The sequence below is a fragment of the Octopus bimaculoides genome, chromosome 21 (genome assembly GCF_046866305.1).
Source record: "Octopus bimaculoides isolate indiv1 chromosome 21, ASM4686630v1, whole genome shotgun sequence".
In the NCBI taxonomy this organism is placed as follows: Eukaryota; Metazoa; Mollusca; class Cephalopoda; order Octopoda; family Octopodidae; genus Octopus; species Octopus bimaculoides.
Window position 1 is genome coordinate 26,462,985 of NC_142948.1, and position 17,414 is coordinate 26,480,398.

A 17,414-nucleotide genomic window follows, 5' to 3' on the forward strand; every position below is an offset into this window, starting at 1 on the left:
AGGCTTTAAAAAAAAGGTAAAAGTGAGTGAGAGAGCAGTGCATTCCATCAAAGTGACACTGGGGTAAAATGTACGAAGCCCAGTGAACCGATCATGACTACTCGCCTCATAAGGGTACACTAGGCACATGCCTCACAACCATATGTGCGTGACATGGTGATCTCATATCAAGATAAACAGCGCATGACCTCGCAGGTGGGGCCCAGTTAGAATTTTCTTCAAGTCGAGTAGCCCATCTCACTCAAGCGGTCCCTGAATAAAGGTTGTTTAAGGATGTTGAACAAAACATCCATGTTTCCAAAGGTGAATTATCCAAACCCCAAAGAATTCCTCTCAATACATGGCTATGATGCTCCTCCACTACTTCTGCTCATGATCAGAGATGCACATATCGTCAGCCACCAAGGGACATGCTCAACTGGTTAAGGTCAAACAACTGACTAGCAAATCTGTGGTATTAAGTAGAATATTTGTTGTCGCCCATCTTTTATACAAAGACGAAACAATGTACATGATAACACTTCCAATCAATTAAGACCAGAAGCCATGAGAGCCACTGCCTGGTACTGCATATGTATGTATGTATGTATGTATGTATGTGTGTGCGTTTGCTTCCCTTCTTGATAACCGGTGTTGGTGAGTGTACGTCTCCATAACTTAGCGATTTGGCATAAGAGACCGATAGAAGAATTACTAAGTTTAAAACAATAAGTACAGTGGGTCGATTCGCTCGACTAAAATTCTTCAAGGCGGTGCCCCAGCATGGCCGCAGTCTAACGACGGAGACATTAAAGTTATCTATAAACAAAAATTGATCAATATGCTGTACTGGGTAGTGGGATTGGATCTTATAGTGCGTAGTCACAACAAAATAGTCATCATGCTTAGAATAATGTCTCAACAATAAATAAGATAATTTTGATGACAGGTCTGCTTAACCAGACCTTACCTGGGGCTAAACGACGGCCACCACATATTTATAAAGTTTTCATTGTCACGGCGTTGTACTCACTCAGTGGTACCTACTGTAATTGAAGTGGACCGAGACATTTGTAGGTTAAATTTCCTGATTATAAGACAAATAACAATGAGATAGTTGCAAAAGATCAATTACCGGAGATTTTGCTATCTGAAATCGTTACCGTCTGAAATAGATTTCAAGGGAAGTAACTCTACACTTTTTGTGAAGAGTTAATTCCCTTGAGCATAGGTGTTGACTTTCGTTTACAGTTTATCATCCAAGTAGTATTCGATTTGTTTCTCTATAGTTTTAGTTAAAGAGGGTGGGGGAGGAGGAAGGGGGGATCTTGTGATGTTCATTAATGCCCTAAAACTATTGTGGGAGGGGTGAAATAAATTTCGCTTGTTTCTTCGGGCACTGAAATCGATTCACAGAAACAGCCAGACAGAAATTCGCCAAATCTATCCATCTAGTTCGTGACATCGCTACAAAATTTTATTTCCTTTCTCTTGTGTGGCGATCGAGTAGTTTGGCGTAGCCGACAACTAACTCAAGAGGGAGCAGGTTCGAATTTCGTCGCAGCGCAGCGCAGCGCCTTTGACAAGTGTCTTCTGCTATAACCCCGTACAGAACAATGCCTTGTGAGTGAATTTAAACGACGGAAACTGGGTGTATGCATACATATATATCACACACACACACACACACACACACACACACACAGCATAAAAGCCACAGATCAGAGCAGTTCAGTATCATGCATTCTCTCCGGCGGCCACAGGTCTGAGCTGAAACTACAAAAAGAAAAAAATAAAATTCTAGTTCTTCGTATCGTAACAATTTTTCTCGTCTGACCGTAAAGCCTTTTCTGTTTGTTTTCCTGTCTTGTTTTTTGTCCGCAACAACATTCCTCCATGGCAGGATTTAATTTGTGTATACAAATTTAATTTGCGGTCCATGGGAAGAGCTGTTTTAACGTTGCGTCCTGCCTAGCTCTTCGAAACGCCGGTGTTAAATCGGAGGTAGCTGATGAAGTAGAATGTTCTCTATGTGGCTTGTGTGTTTTCTCGTCTCTGTTTTGTTTGCAATGTCCTGTACTCAGATATGCACCTATACATACAGGTGGATGTCGGTATGCACATACCTGTACGTATATATGCATATACTCATTTACCATTTATTTATATATATATATATATATTTTTTTTTTTTTACCTATGCCTGCTCTATTTAGTGTGTGTGTGTGTGGGGGGGGGTTTCATACAGTATTGGTGGATCTCCATCATTGAACGATGGGGTTTCAGTTATTCAATCAACTGAATTATCTACTCCCGAATTACCATATATAAGTGGCTGAATACTCCACAGACACGTGTACCTTCAATGTCCTCCTCCAGTAGAGTCAGCGTGACACAATGCGTGACAAGGATGTGCCGTCGGAATTACAGGTACAATCCATGCGGCACGACTCTACAAAGTTTCTTTCAATCTAATTTCACTCACATGTCGACTTGAAGCAATGCAAAATGAAAATTGCTCAAGATGTGACCCGGATGGCGCAAACTCAAGACCTCGTAGCTGCGAAGCGAGTTTCTTAACCGTTCAGCCATACTGCATATGTTTTTACACAGTGGTCTATGATATACAGAGTGTTCATAAATTGCCACTACAATTTGAAATACTCAGACAAAAAACAAAACGGAAAATAAGGACAATTCAGCAGAGTTTATTGGCAAACATAGGCGCAGGTATGGCTCTAGGCGCGGCTGTGTGGTAAGAAGCTTGCTTCTTATCATTGAACCCAACCACGTGCTTCTGGGTTCAGTCCCACTGCGTGGAACCTTGGGCTAGTGACTTCTACTCTAGCCCCGGGCCGACGAAAGCTTTGTGAGTGGATTTGGTTGACGGAAACTGAAAGAAGCCCATCGTGTGTGTATATATATATATATATATATATATATATATATATATGTGTGTGTGTGTGTGTGTGTGTGTGTGTGTGTGTGTGTGTGTGTGTGTGTGTGTGTGTGTGTGTGTGTGTGTGTGTGTGTGTGTGTGTGTGCACGTGCCCTTGTGTATGTGAATGTCCCCCCACCCATCATCTTCGTAATTTAGCAGTTCGGCAAAACAGACCGATAGAATAAGTACTAGGCTTTAAAAAAATAAGTCCTGGGGGCGATTTGATCTACTAGAAACCCTTTCAAGGTGGTGTTCCAGCATGGTCACAGTCAAATAAGTGAAACAAGTAAAAGAATAAACAAATACAGTTTTGTTAGAAACATCAGCAAACCTTAATAACACTTCACATGCAAAGAAGTTGACTGATGGACCTCAGCTTAAGTACATACAATAAATTGTGGAAGTTGTAAAGATAAGTTATGACCACCCCGTAAAAAAGATTCAGCTTCTGTTTCTTGCACATTGGCCGACCACGGTGCGGCTAACTCGTTGGCTACTCTACTGGTCCCATGGCCAAGACGTAACCCACAACGGTTTGGTTTACTCGATCTAAGCAGGCTCTACAGGTTTGAATAGTTTAACGTAGCAAACACAGGTAGTAGCGTAAATTGATTACCGGAGTAAAAATGTTCTCTACATCCAGAGTTCAAATCCCGCCGGATTCAAAACTGACTTTTATTCTTTCATTGTTGATAAATTAAATTACCAATAGGCGACCGACTGGCCGAGTGGTAAGATTAGCTTTATGCTAATCTTTCCGGTTCTTTTATGTTCTGAGTTCAAATCCTTCTGAGGTCAACTTTCCTTTTCATTTTTTCGGTGTCTTAAATAAAGTACGAATCCTCCATTAAAGTTGCCTTTTCTGTTTTTTCTGGGAGAAATCAATGGTGGTGTTTATTACGGTGACGTCGTCCTTCTCTACCGATTGATGTCCTCCGCATCCTAATTCGCGCGGGATATCTCGCAGGGTCTCTAGTTTCCGTAATAGAGGGTCTAGAGTCAGTATATAAAAAGGAGATGCGAGGGGACAATCTTGCGGAGATACTGATACTGAATTGTTCTGATTTGTGGCTATTTACTCTAATCATCAAGTAGATGTCGGTGACCCAACCTACCTAGACCAGGTCGAAACCGGCTGCTGTGAGGACAGCAGCCACGTACTGATGGCCAACTGAAGGTTTTCGATTGATATAAGTTCACTAGAACCTCACTCATACCAGCTTCCTCGCCCCCGTCCTTTCTATGATGTATGGTATGATGCGGAGAACGTCGTGAATGGACCTGTTTGGGATGTTGCATATTTGTACAACACCAGTCAAACTACTGATGACAAGCGTCAACCTTTTCGCTACTATTTTGGTCAAAATCTTGAAAACTGCGAATAGCAGAGTTATAGGAACGAAAACTCTCAATGTATTCTCTATATTCGGTTCCTTTCACAGCAAAGCCACCCTTCTTCGGCTCACAGAACTGGCAGGTTCTCCCGTTTTGCTACAAGTTGCAGTAAATATATGTCAAGGGTGACCTATTGTTGTTGGCACTCTGTCGCTTACGACGTCGAGGGTTCCAGTTGATCCGATCAACGGAACAGCCTGCTCGTGAGATTAACGTGCAAGTGGCTGAGCACTCCACAGACACGTGTACCCTTAACGTAGTTCTCGGGGATATTCAGTGTGACAAGGCTGACCCTTTGAATTACAGGCACAACAGAAACAGGAAGTAAGAGTGAGAGAAAGTTGTGGTGAAAGAGTACAGCAGGGTTCACCATCATTCCCTGCCGGAGCCTCGTGGAGCTTTAGGTGTTTTCGTTCAATAAACACTCACAACGCCCGGTCTGGGAATCGAAACCGCGATCCTATGACCGCGAGTCCGCTGCCCTAACCACTGGGCCATTGCGCCTCCACGGGTGACCTATACCGATAAAATATATAACATGGAAAATATTCGGGTCGATGTAAACGAAAATAATATTTTAAAAAAATAAACAAAAGGAAAGTAGGAATCTCAGCCTGGCCAGAATCAAAAGACAGACACCGACGAAGAAAATAAAAAAAACAAAAATAATGATAATGATAATAAAAGAAAAAAGAGAGTAGGACGGGAACTGCAGCATATGGTTGGAATTACATCGCATCAAAACCCTTGGCTTTCTAGATAGGGCTGTCAATATCAATAACCTTTATCTAGAACATCGGAGGCCGTTATATCATAATCAGAGAAACGATAGTGCACAAGACTTGTACAGTATGCGCACCTTCCCAGCCGTCTGATCGACGTGGTGGCCAGTGTTCCGACGGATTGCTTACTCATATCCTTCCCCTACAGAACACACGAACAGAATGGAGAACATTCTCCCAACGAACATCTGCGGTAGGGTTTCCGCATGTCTTTACTTTCAGCGTACCCGTTTGTCACGTCCAGCCGTACCCTTTATAAAGTATAGTGTAAATACGGTTAGGATGTCATAAAAAAACAAGACATAGTGGGTGCCATTTTATAGTATCATAGACATGGCTGCTGGCTACGTGGTTAAGAATTTCACTTCATAACCACGTTTCGGGTTCGGTCCCACTGTGCAGCACCTTTGACAAGTGTCTTCTACTACAAACCCGTACAGAATAATACTTTGTGAGTGAATTTAGACGACGGAAACTGGGTGTATGCATACGTATATCATATCACACACACACACACGCACACATCAGGTCATTAAGAATGAAATGTCTGATTTTGAACTGAAAGTTTATTTTACTTTATCTCAACAAAAAGCAATGCAGTTAATCAAGCATACACCTAAATTATCAACACAAGTTTGCTATTTTATCGGTAGCTTATTTATGCCGGTAGCAACGAATTGTGGAGAGCAAGTGGTGATGACATCACGAAAGGCTGTTTTTGCATCTTCTTCAAATTTGAAGTTTTTTTCCTAGCAAAGAGTTGTCTAATGCCTGGGAAATGTGATAGTCAGTTGGTGCAAGGCCTGGTGAATATGGTGGGTGACTAAGTACTTCCAAGTTTAGTTCCTGTAACTTGAGTAGCGTTCTTTGTGCAACATGTAGTCGAGCATTGTCTTGCAATAAAATTGGCCTGTCTCTATTGACCACTCTCGGTTGTTTAATTGCAAGTTCACCCATCATTTCATCCAGCTGGTTGATGTATACATCCGTTGAAACTGACTTACTGGGTTTCATGAAGCTGTAGTGGATGACACTAGCGCTGGACTACCAAACAGACACCATTAGCCTTTTTGGTGAATATTCTTTGTTGGATTGTATTTTGGCACTTCGTCTCTGTCTAACCACCGCACAGAGCTCTTGTTATAGTTCAAAAGAATCCATTTTTCATCACACGTAACAATACGATACAAAAATAGTTCGCTTTTATGCCGTGACAGCAAAGAACAGCAGGCTTCAAGACGATGTGCCATTTGATGCTCGTTCAGTTCGTGTGCTACCCACTTGTCCAGCTTCTTTACCTTGCCGGTGGCGGTTTGAATACGTCTTCGGGCAAACGAGACCGTTAAAATAAGTAAGGACTGGGGGGGGTCGATTTGCCCAACTAAACCATTAAAGGCAGTACCCCAGGATAGCCGCAGTCAATGACACAAACAAGAAATATACATACATACATGCGTGCGTGCGTGCGTGCGTAAACTGCTCACTAATACCCGCTGGTTCTATGAGTTAATTTAGCCGCTATAGTTGGCGTGGTTTCTTATTCTTTTATGGAAAAAAAGTTACTCCAGACAAGCGCTTCTCCTCCTGTAATTATCTGGATTTCATATCCGCGATGCTGTCATACCCTGATAGTCTGGTCTCGCAACAAAGCTCTGCTATATCGATGCTCTGCATATTTTCAATTGCAATACCACGAGTTGGGTACATCTCTCAGATCGATCAGTCTCTTCTCCGACTAAAAATAGGTCCTTCATCAGTCAAGGTTGATCTTATATTTACATAAACTATATGCACATCCGAGTAAGATTTAAAACAATTTCTCCAAGTAAGACTGGCAATTAACCACCAAGATAAATGTCTCCTCCCTACGCCATTGATGTTTATCGAAGGGAAAGGCTGCCGACCTGGACTCATACAACTTGGGCCCAGTATGGTCGTAGGTATTGCAATTAGAACGTCAAGAACCCAGACAAAAACCGAAAGACATTTTGCCTGAAAGTAACAGTTGTGCCAGCGCAATGCTCTGGGCTGATACTTTTTTATCGATCCTGGAAGGATGAAAGGCAGAGTTGACCTAGGCTAGATTTGAACTCAGAATCGGGCTTTTCAGTTCTGCTAAAGACGTTACACTATTTCGCACAGATTTAGCAACGAGAAGTGGCTCTTGCAGCAGGTTCTCAAAGATATTACGAGACATGCTAGAATATGCCTGTATTCCATCGTAGAAACTTTCGTTGAGTGTTTGTATTTTTCGACAATGGCCAACCATCGTATGCACCATATAACAGAGATGATAAAAGTCAAGCGATGTCAGTGACTGAAGCTTTTTGAAGCCTTGCGCAGACCAAATCCAACTCTCTTAACTACGTAAACATTTACTCTTTACTCTCTTTTACCTGTTTCAGTCATTTGACTGTGGCCATGCTGGAGCACCGCCTTCAGTCGAGCAAATCGACCCCAGGACTTATTCTTTGTAAGCCTAGTACTAATTCTAGCAGTTTCTTTTGCCGAACCGCTAAGTTACGGGGACGTAAACACACCAAGTGATGTTGGGGGGACAAACACTGACACACACACACACACACACACACACACACACATATATATACGACGGGCTTCTTTCAGTTTCTGTCAACCAAATCCACTCACAAGGCTTTGGTCGGCCCGAGGCTATAGTAGAAGACACTTGCCCAAGGTGCCACGCAGTGGGACTGAACCCGGAGCCATGTGGTTCGTTAGCAAGCTACTTACCACACAGCCACTCCTACGCCCATATATTTGCCCTCAAACAAGAACTAATCTATATCATTAGATGAGAATTAAGTCGTAGGTGTTACGTCAGAGTTTTCCTTCTGCCAGAGGAAGATTTAAAAAAGTAGGAGTTTCTCTCTCACTTCTGCATTCCTGTACTTAACGCCAGAGTTTAGAAATTTGCTTTCGTCTGAGTACTAGTTACTGTGTACCTATTATCTGTATGACCTTTGACACCTTCTTACATACACACATACACACCGAGCGCCTACCGCCCACATGCGTGTGTGTGTTTTTGTGTTTAGCATATGGAAATGTTTGTGCAAAAAAGATCTGATATTGAACTGAATAGAAAATGGTCTAACAAATAAACATGGCTGTAATATCATAGGAAAACAAAAACTAATACTCAGACACCCCACACTCTCTCTCTCATTACACACACACACACACACACACACACACATACATACATGCATACATGCATACACATATGTATACACGCGAGCGCATGAGGTGGTATCAATAATGTTCCCGGACAAGCAATGTTTAATAAAAAAGAACTTATTCACCTAAGTTTTCACATCTCCTTCGAAATAGTCACCTTGCACAGCAATTCCTCGCTCCCAGCTTTTTTACCATTTTTGAAATCCGGCCTGGAAATCGTTTTCTGTGAGTTGAGGACCAGTGATTCGCTCTGGATCTCGACAACGGTGTTAAAACGGTGACCTTTGAGCTGCGTTTTCCTTTTGAGGAGGAGATGGAAACCCGCAAGTGCTAAACCTGGCGAATAAAGCAGGTGCCGAAGTGATTGCTTGATGTCTATGACGAGACTCACGAGTGAGGAGAGCTTGGTGCATTGTCTTCATGAAGAATCCAATTCTTTGTGCCTCATAGTTCCAGTCACTTTCGCCAAATGTCCTCTCTCAAACACTTCAAAATGTCGCAGTAGAACTCTCGATTGATGGTCTGGCCCTGGGGAGGGGGACGAATTCTCGATGTACAATATCACAGATTCTTTTATTTGTCTCAGTCATTTGACTACGGCCATGCTGGAGCACCGCCTTTAGTCGAACAAATCGACTCTAGAGCTTACTCTTTGTAAGCCTAGTACTTATTCTATCGGTCTCTTTGCCTAACCGCTAAGTTACGGGGACGTAAACACACCAGCATCGTTTGTCAAGCGATGGTGGGGGGACAAGCGCACATATACAACAATATACACACATAAACATATATATATATATATATATATATATATATATATATATATATATGGGAGAATGTACGAAAAAAAACAACAGACGAGGACAGGTGGTGTAAACAACAAAAGGAGGTATTAGTATGACGCTCGGGAATACGGAAAGTCTTTGACATTTCGAGCTACGCTCTTCAACAGAAAGAATACGGAGACAAGGAGAAAAACACGGAGGAAAAAAATTGAAATATAGCATGCTCTCAATTGAGCTGCGGTTCTGTGGTGCGCCCGTGCCCCTCGAAACATTGTGTACGACCTGTTGCATCATCACCATATGCATGCCGAAGCATGATCAATGAATCTGTCGCAGACTTTCCAAGTTTAGCGTAAAATTTCAAGTTGGCTCTTTGTTCCAACTTTCTATCCATCACAAAAATCGCAGACTACAGCATACACGTGATCATAAAAACACAAATCTCACAACTTGCAACGTAAACACAGCGATGTCACACGGCACACTGCCTCATGAAGGTCACTGCTTGCTCTCATTGCGCACACAGCCGTGTGCTGCCATCTGTTGGCGCGCAACAGAACGGGTCCGGGAACTTTTTGACACCACCTCGTACACATACATACACACATACATATTAGCCTTTTATCTCTAAGTATAATCACATTCTACTCTTTAATGAAGTAAAACAGTCAAGTTGTCAGCGTCGTATGTAGGATGTCTAAGTCTACCTTAATCTATTTTTATATCGTTCACTGCACCGTTGGTTTCAGTTTCGCAATGAACCAGCCAGTGATTCACATACATTCCTGATGGCACAGAGAGACATGGGAGTGTCTATATGAATCGGGTGGAATAAATAATCACACTGCTGGTCATGATTGGAGCGTCTCTGATCATTGATCTACTGAAGCAGAATGTCGAGGAGGCAACCCAGCCCCAAAACAAAAACAAAACAAAAGTATTTTCAAGGACGCAAGTTAACGGCGGAGTTTTTGTACAATCATTTGATTTGCTGGAAATAACAGCCAAATATCCCTGAAATCCTACTCTACTCTTTAAAGGAAAAATCGATCACATTAAACGATGTAGTTTAATAAGATACAAAAAGGCCTAAGAGGACGGATACGGTTGGAATGGAGCTGACTGATTTTGGACATAACAACAATGACATTCACAATGGTAGGGCACTTCATAGAAATATTTACCTATAGCTCTGTAGATCGGTATACAGAAAGTTTAGTGACATGACACTTGACCAAGCAGCCCCATTTACAAAGTTTGAACCAGAGAGAGGCGTCTCACCGCTACTGCCGAAAGCTCAGCAACAGCAATGTACATCAATCATGGCAGAAGCACAAACACCAAAAGCAACAATGCGACAAGGAAAAACGACACACAACAGAACCGAGACCCGTCACCTAGGAAAAACTCCAACCTAACTCCTTTTCTAAAACACAAGCATACACATGGACACTGATGGAGATATACCTCAACCCTCTCCCGCAAGGATTAATTTCCTTTGTGAAAATATAATCCTGAGCGGAGTAACAAAAAAAAATAAATTAAGCTGTTACACATGCCCTGAACAAAGCTAACCACCACCACCTACTCTAAGCTGGTACCTGTAGGCTAAAGATTACAGAAGAGAGAGGAACACTTGCCATGGTACTTCTGGTGAGGAGGGTTTCTTGGTTGCCCCTGGGTGGAGTTTTTAGAATTTTTCGTTAACTCTTATTATTTTCTTTTCTTGTTTCCCCGCTTTTATGTAAATCCTTACCGTAGTTTGTCTTTGTATTGACTTAAATGCTTTTGCGATCCTAGTGGCAAATAGAGAAAGAATTATCTCTAAGAGGGTGAGCTAGCAGAATTATCAGCGCGTTGGATAAAATGTCACCTACCGTTCTGGCAGGCACACAAGCCAAATTGATTACATCCTCGCCAGGAAAAGGAAAAGATGGCTGCTCAGAAATGCCAAAACATTCCCAGGCGAAGAATGTACCCCACAACATAGACTAGTAGTTAGTGACTTTAAGATCAGAGCTAAGTGGCTGCCCAGAAGACGACCAGCTTGGAGGAGAAGGGTATGGAAGCTCAAAGATCCTGCGAATGGACAGAGATTTAGAGACTTATTACTCGAAGCCTTCGACGAAATAGAGGGGGATGTAGCTTCACACAATGTAGAGGACAACTGGACGTTTCTACGGGACAACCTGCTGAGGGTCACCGACGAGATCTGTGGTTGGTGCAAGGTCCCTTCTCGACCCAAAATAACGTGGTGGTGGAACAAGGAGGTAGACAGGGCTATTAGACAAAAGAAACAGGCTTGGAAGGACTGGAAGAACGGTGGTAGCAGGGAATTCTATCAAATCCCGCTGAGGTCGGCTTTGCTTTTCATCCTTTCGGAGTCGATAGAATAAAATATCAGTCAAGTACTGAGGTCGATGTAACCGATTACCCCTTCCTCTAAAAATTACTGGCCTTTCGCCAAAATAACAATAATCTTTTCTACTATAGGAACAAGGCCTGAAATTTAGTGGACAAGAGAAAGTTGATTATATTAACCCTTGTGCTCGACTGGTTCTTATTTCATTGTCTTGAAGAAAGATTAAAGGCAAGGACGACCTCGAAAGAATTTGATTTTAGAACTTAAAGTCGGAAGTCAAGCGACTGAGAATTTTTTTTTTTTTTTTTTCTGGCGTGAATTATTATTGAGCTGGCAGAATCGTTAGCACGCCGGGCGAAATGGTTAGAGTTATTTCGTCTGTCCTTACGTTCTGAGTTCAAATTCCGTCGAAGTCGACTTTGCCTTTCATCCTTTCGGGGTCGATAAATTAAGTACCAGTTGAGTACTGCGTCGATTTAATCGACTTGCCCCTCCCCCAAAATTTCAGGCCTTGTGCCCAGAGTAGAAAAGGATTATTATTATTATTCGTCCGTCTTCACGTTCTAAGTTTAAATTCCACCGAGGTCGACAGTGATTTCATCCTTTCGATAAAATAAAGTACCAGTTGAACACTGGGGTCGATGTAATCGACTCATCTCCTCCCCCAAAATCGCTGCTCTTGTAGCAAAATTTAAAGCCGTTATTATTGTTTCTGTTATTATTATTATTATTATTATTATATTATTATTATTCGTCCGTCTTCACGTTCTAAGTTCAAATTCCGCCGAGGTCGACTTTGCCTTTTATCCTTTTGGGATCGATAAATTGAGTACCGGTGAAACACTGGGATCGATGTAATCGACTAAGTCCCCTGCCCCAGAATTTCAAGTGAGCTGGCAGAAACATTAACGCGACATGCGAAATGCTTAGCGGTATTTCGTCTGCCTTTACGTTCTGAGTTCAAATTCCGCCGAGGTCGACTTTGCTTTTCATCCTTTCAGGGTCAATAAAATAAGTACCAGTTGAACACTGAGGTTGATGTAATCTACTATATCCCTCCTCCAAATTTCAGGCCTTGTGCCTATAATAGAAAGAGTTATTATTATTACCGAGTGAGAGAGCAGCTCATGCCATCAAAGTGACCTTGGGGCACAAATATACGAAACCTAATATACCCATCAAGACTATCAGTCTGATAAAGGTACAACAGGCACATGCATCGCAATCACATGTGCGCAACACGGTGATCTTATATTAAGATAAACTGCACATAACCTTGGAGCTATGGCCTAGTTAGAATTTTCTTCGTGTCGACTGACCCATCTCGCTCAAAAGGCCCCTAAATAAGGGTTGTTTAAGGATGAACAAGACACCCATGTTTCCAGGGTTGAATTATTTGAACCCCAAAGACTCCTCCTCAACACATGGCTATGATGCTCTCCCAAGACTTCTCGTGATCAGAGATGCACATATCGTCAGCCACTAAGGGACATGCCCAACTGATTAAGGTCAAGCCACTGATGAGCAAATCTGTGGTACTGAGTAGAATATTTGCTGTAGCCCATCTTTTGAACCAAGACAAAACATGTACATGATAACACTTCCAATCATTTAAGATCAGAAGCCATGGGAACCACTGCTTAGTCCTGCATGTGGGCTGCTGCTACTATTATTATTATTATTATTATTCTGGCGGCGAGCTGGCAGAATCGTCAGCACGCTGGGTAAAATTCTTAGCGGCATTTCGTCCAGATTCAAATTCTGCCGAGGTTGACTTTGCTTTTCATCATTTCGGGGCCGATAAATTAAGTACCAGTGAAACACTGGGGTCGATGTAATCGACTAAGTCCCCTCCCCCAAAATTTCAAGCCTTGTGCCTTAAAGTAGAATGATTTATTATTATTATTGGGAGTTACAGTGGTAAGAACGGTAGAGATCTGTAGCATTTAGCCACATCCTCCACCGGTTCCTCTAATGGGCTTAAATCCAGTCTCGAATCCATCTCGTCTTTTTATCCCTCTTGCGGGGATGATAAAAGAAGAGCCCTTAATATATTGCTTCTTTCATTTAATCAACTGCATGTCTCCCCTAAACATTTGCGCAACCCTTGTCACTAATACAGAACCGTCTCTAATTCGTTTGCTTTCTTATGCTGAATTAAGAGATCAATATTAACGTTGTAATTGTGACAGTGAAAACCCATTATTCAAATTAATCCTGTCCTCACTTCATCTTCCATCAACTCTGTTCGTTTAATAACAATCCTCTCTAATTGTACTTCGGAGCAACTTGAGGGCTATCAAAATACAATCTTTATTGATTTTAGGTATGCCTGTGTGGTTAAGAAGCTTGCACTGCAACCACATTGTTTGCAGGTTCAATCCCACTGCGCGGAACCCAATCTTCTATTATAGATACAGAGCGATTAATGCCTTGTATGTGAATTTAGTTGATGGAAACTGCGTGAAAGCCGGTCCTATATATGTATGTCGGTGTTTGACTGTCTGTTTTTGTCACCTACTGCCCACCGGTGTTGGTTTGTTTGCGATCTCGTAACCTAGTGGTTTAGCAAAAGAGACTGATAGAATAAGCACCAGTTATATATATATATATATATATATATATATATATATAGCACGTCAACAGCCAGCTGGAGATGTCTTCCTGCGGCTGCAAGCTACAGTAGCATCGGCTCTTAGGGGTCGGCCACATTTGGGTAACAGGTGTGCTTCACGATGTCGTGCTGCTGCTGTTGACTCGCTCAGAAATTAATTGTTGCTATATATATATATATATATATATATAAATTTAATTAAAACAATTAAGTACTGCGTATCGATTTGTTCGGCTAGAACCCATTAAGGCGGTATCCCAGCATGGCCGCAGCCCAGTGAAAGAAAGAAACAAAAGGTGAAAAAGAAAGAAAAGAAAAGATTATCAAGATATTGCGAGTGAGAGGTGCCAACAGCATCGATAAAATTTTCATCATTGGGGAGAAAAATAGCTTTTGTGTTGTGTAACCTTATTAATGAACCGTACCCCAACATTTCACATCACCTCATCACCCGGTCTTTCTTCCCCCCACTACTTGCTCCCTCCGCCACGCTTCTCACCTGTCACTCATTCCTCGTCCTCCTATACCCCACACTTTCATTACAGTTTTTAATTGAGAAGACCTCATCATCATCGTCGTCAACGCCCACCACCATCAACATCATAATCATTATCAACATAACCACCACCATTTAAGAACACCCACTTTCAAAGCCAGAATGAAGTCCGCCACCACCGTCACTTATAGTACCTCCTACCACTACTATTACCATCACGAAGATTAACTCCAACCCTCCTACTACAACCATCACAACTACCCTAACCCCCCTCCATTAACTAATATCACATACCGCGCCCCCACTATCACTACTAATATAACCTTAACAAAACCATCACCAACGCCATCACTAATATTACCTCTTCCTAACCCTCATCACCAGCATTAATGAATATCCCCTCTCACAACCACTATCACTAACACCCCCTACCACCGTTACCACCACCACCGTTATTAATGAATATTAGCCATCATTGCTAAATTAAACGAAATTCGTGGGAGATTTATGAATAAGACATCTGTTGCAAGCAAACGCGTGTAAACACTTGCATATTCATAAACGCGGGCGCGTACACACACACCTCTCTGTGTGTGTGTACGTGTATATATATATATATATATATATATATATATATATATATAACAGTTATATGCCAAACAAAATATATCTAAATATGCAAGTATAAAAATATAAAAGTATACAACACACACACACACACATGTATATATACACACAAATATATGTACATACACACACGTATTTATGTATGTATGTATGTATGTTTGTATATACATACGTTATATATATAACGGCGTTTCACGGCGTCCTGAACAGTCAAGATACAGAAGACAATTTGTAAAAAGGCAGGATGTCGAGGATTTGGTTGACTTTGTCTCTGTTGGTGTTGGTGTCTTATGTGGAATCACTGAAGTGGAGCCAATGTGGTAAGTGGGACACGGAAAAATGTACTCCTTTTATTCATACCTTTATATACATACATATATATATATATATATTCCATGGCAAGATTTAATTTGTGTATACAAATTTAATTTGCGGTTCATGGGAAGAGCCGTTTTAACGATGCGTCCTGCCCAGCTCTTAAAACGGGGGTAGCTGATGAAGTAGAATGTTCTCTATGTGGCTTGTGTGTTTTCTCGTCTACGTTTTGTTTGCAATGTCCTGTACCCAGATATGCACCTATACATACAGGTGGATGTCGGTACGCACATACCTGTACGTATATATGCATATACTCATTTACTATTTGTTTATATATATATATATATATATATATAAATATATATATATATATATATATAAATATATATATATATATATATAGTTAGATAAATAGATAGATATGTGCATTCATAAATATGCATGCAAACGTGTATATATTACATATATGTATCATGTACATGATGCATGCATATGTGTGTGTGTGGAGGCGCAATGGCCCAGTGGTTAGGGCAGTGGACTCGCGCCCGGTGGATTGCGGTTTCGATTCCCAGACCGGGCGTTGTGTGTGTCTATTGAGCGAAAACACACGAGGCTCCGGTGGTGGCGACCTTTGCTGTACTCTTTTGCCCCAACCTTCTCTCACTCTTTCTTCCTATTTCTTGAGTAACGCTGCGATGGACTGGCGTCCCGTCCAGCTGGGGGGGGGGGGACACACATATGCCATAGAAACCGGGAAACCGGGCCCATGAGCCTGGCTAGGCTTTAGAAGGGCGCATAAAAATAATATAAATATATATAGATATATATAGTCATAAATGTACATATCTAGCTCTCTATCGATGTATGTATGCCCTAACTCTTCGAAACGCTTAGTTTAGAATAGGGGCAGCTGATGAAGGAAATATTCTCTATGTGGCCTATTTGTTTTCTGTGCTCTGTTTATGTTCTGTTTTTCATTTTGTCCACGTTTTTTTGTGATGTCCTGTACCCACATATCCACCTATATATACATGTAGATGTAGGTATGTACATACATGTACGTATATATGCATATACTCACATATTATTTGTATTATGTATGTGTATGTATACACATATATATATATATATATATATATATATATATACACACACATACACAGACACACACATATACACAAACACATATGTATACATACATATACACACATACCTACATGTTCTTTTATTCGTTTTGTAAATTTCAGTCATTGGAGGGCGACCATCAAATGTTGCCTACTATGTGGTGAAATGCACCTTTATTTTATACACTTTGCATAGAATGGCAGCAGTTACCTCGTGTTATCTCCCTTCTTAGCCAACGCTTGGATGTTACGCCATTTACACTTGTGTTACTTCATCTATGTTAAGAGGTCAGTTTTTAATGATTGAAGTAAACAGTCATCATATGTATTCGTTTTAAATTTTGGTACATGGCCAGCAATTTCAAGGAGCAGATAAGTCGATTACATCAACTCCAGTATTCAACTAGTACTTATTTTACCAACTCTGTAAGGATAAAAGGCAGAGTTGATCTCGGCAGAATTTGAACTCAGAACGTTAAGACACGAAATGCCGCTAAGCATTTCATCGGACATGCTAACTAATCTTCCACCACTCTACTACATTTTTCATCTCTACTACATTGTGTGTGTGTGTACATACATACATACATACATACATACATACATACATACATACATACATGATGATGATGGACGTCCACTCGTGACCGAGGAAGACCATTGCCGACCTTCGGGAACATTGTGCGCTCTAGGACTAACTTATATTTTGCATTTGCGACTCCGTTGGTGGCTAATGAGCCCTGCTCGTCACAAGCATACACGACTGCATCCATTGCAGACCAAGCTTTCCCCA

At 41.4% G+C, this 17,414-nt stretch overlaps 1 protein-coding gene across 2 annotated transcripts in view; it reads left to right on the forward strand.

Moving 5' to 3' along the window:
- The first annotated feature begins 15,314 nt into the window (after positions 1 to 15,314).
- LOC149131527 (uncharacterized) overlaps positions 15,315 to 17,414 on the forward strand; it is a 13,456-nt gene continuing 11,356 nt past the window's right edge. The window contains exon 1 of one of the 2 annotated variants that reach the window (XM_089338957.1): positions 15,315 to 15,499. In XM_089338957.1, coding sequence (XP_089195083.1) covers positions 15,424 to 15,499 — 76 coding nt within the window. In that variant the 5' untranslated portion in view covers positions 15,315 to 15,423. The remainder of the gene's footprint in view (positions 15,500 to 17,414) is intronic. The other variant, XM_089338958.1, reaches the window with a different exon arrangement.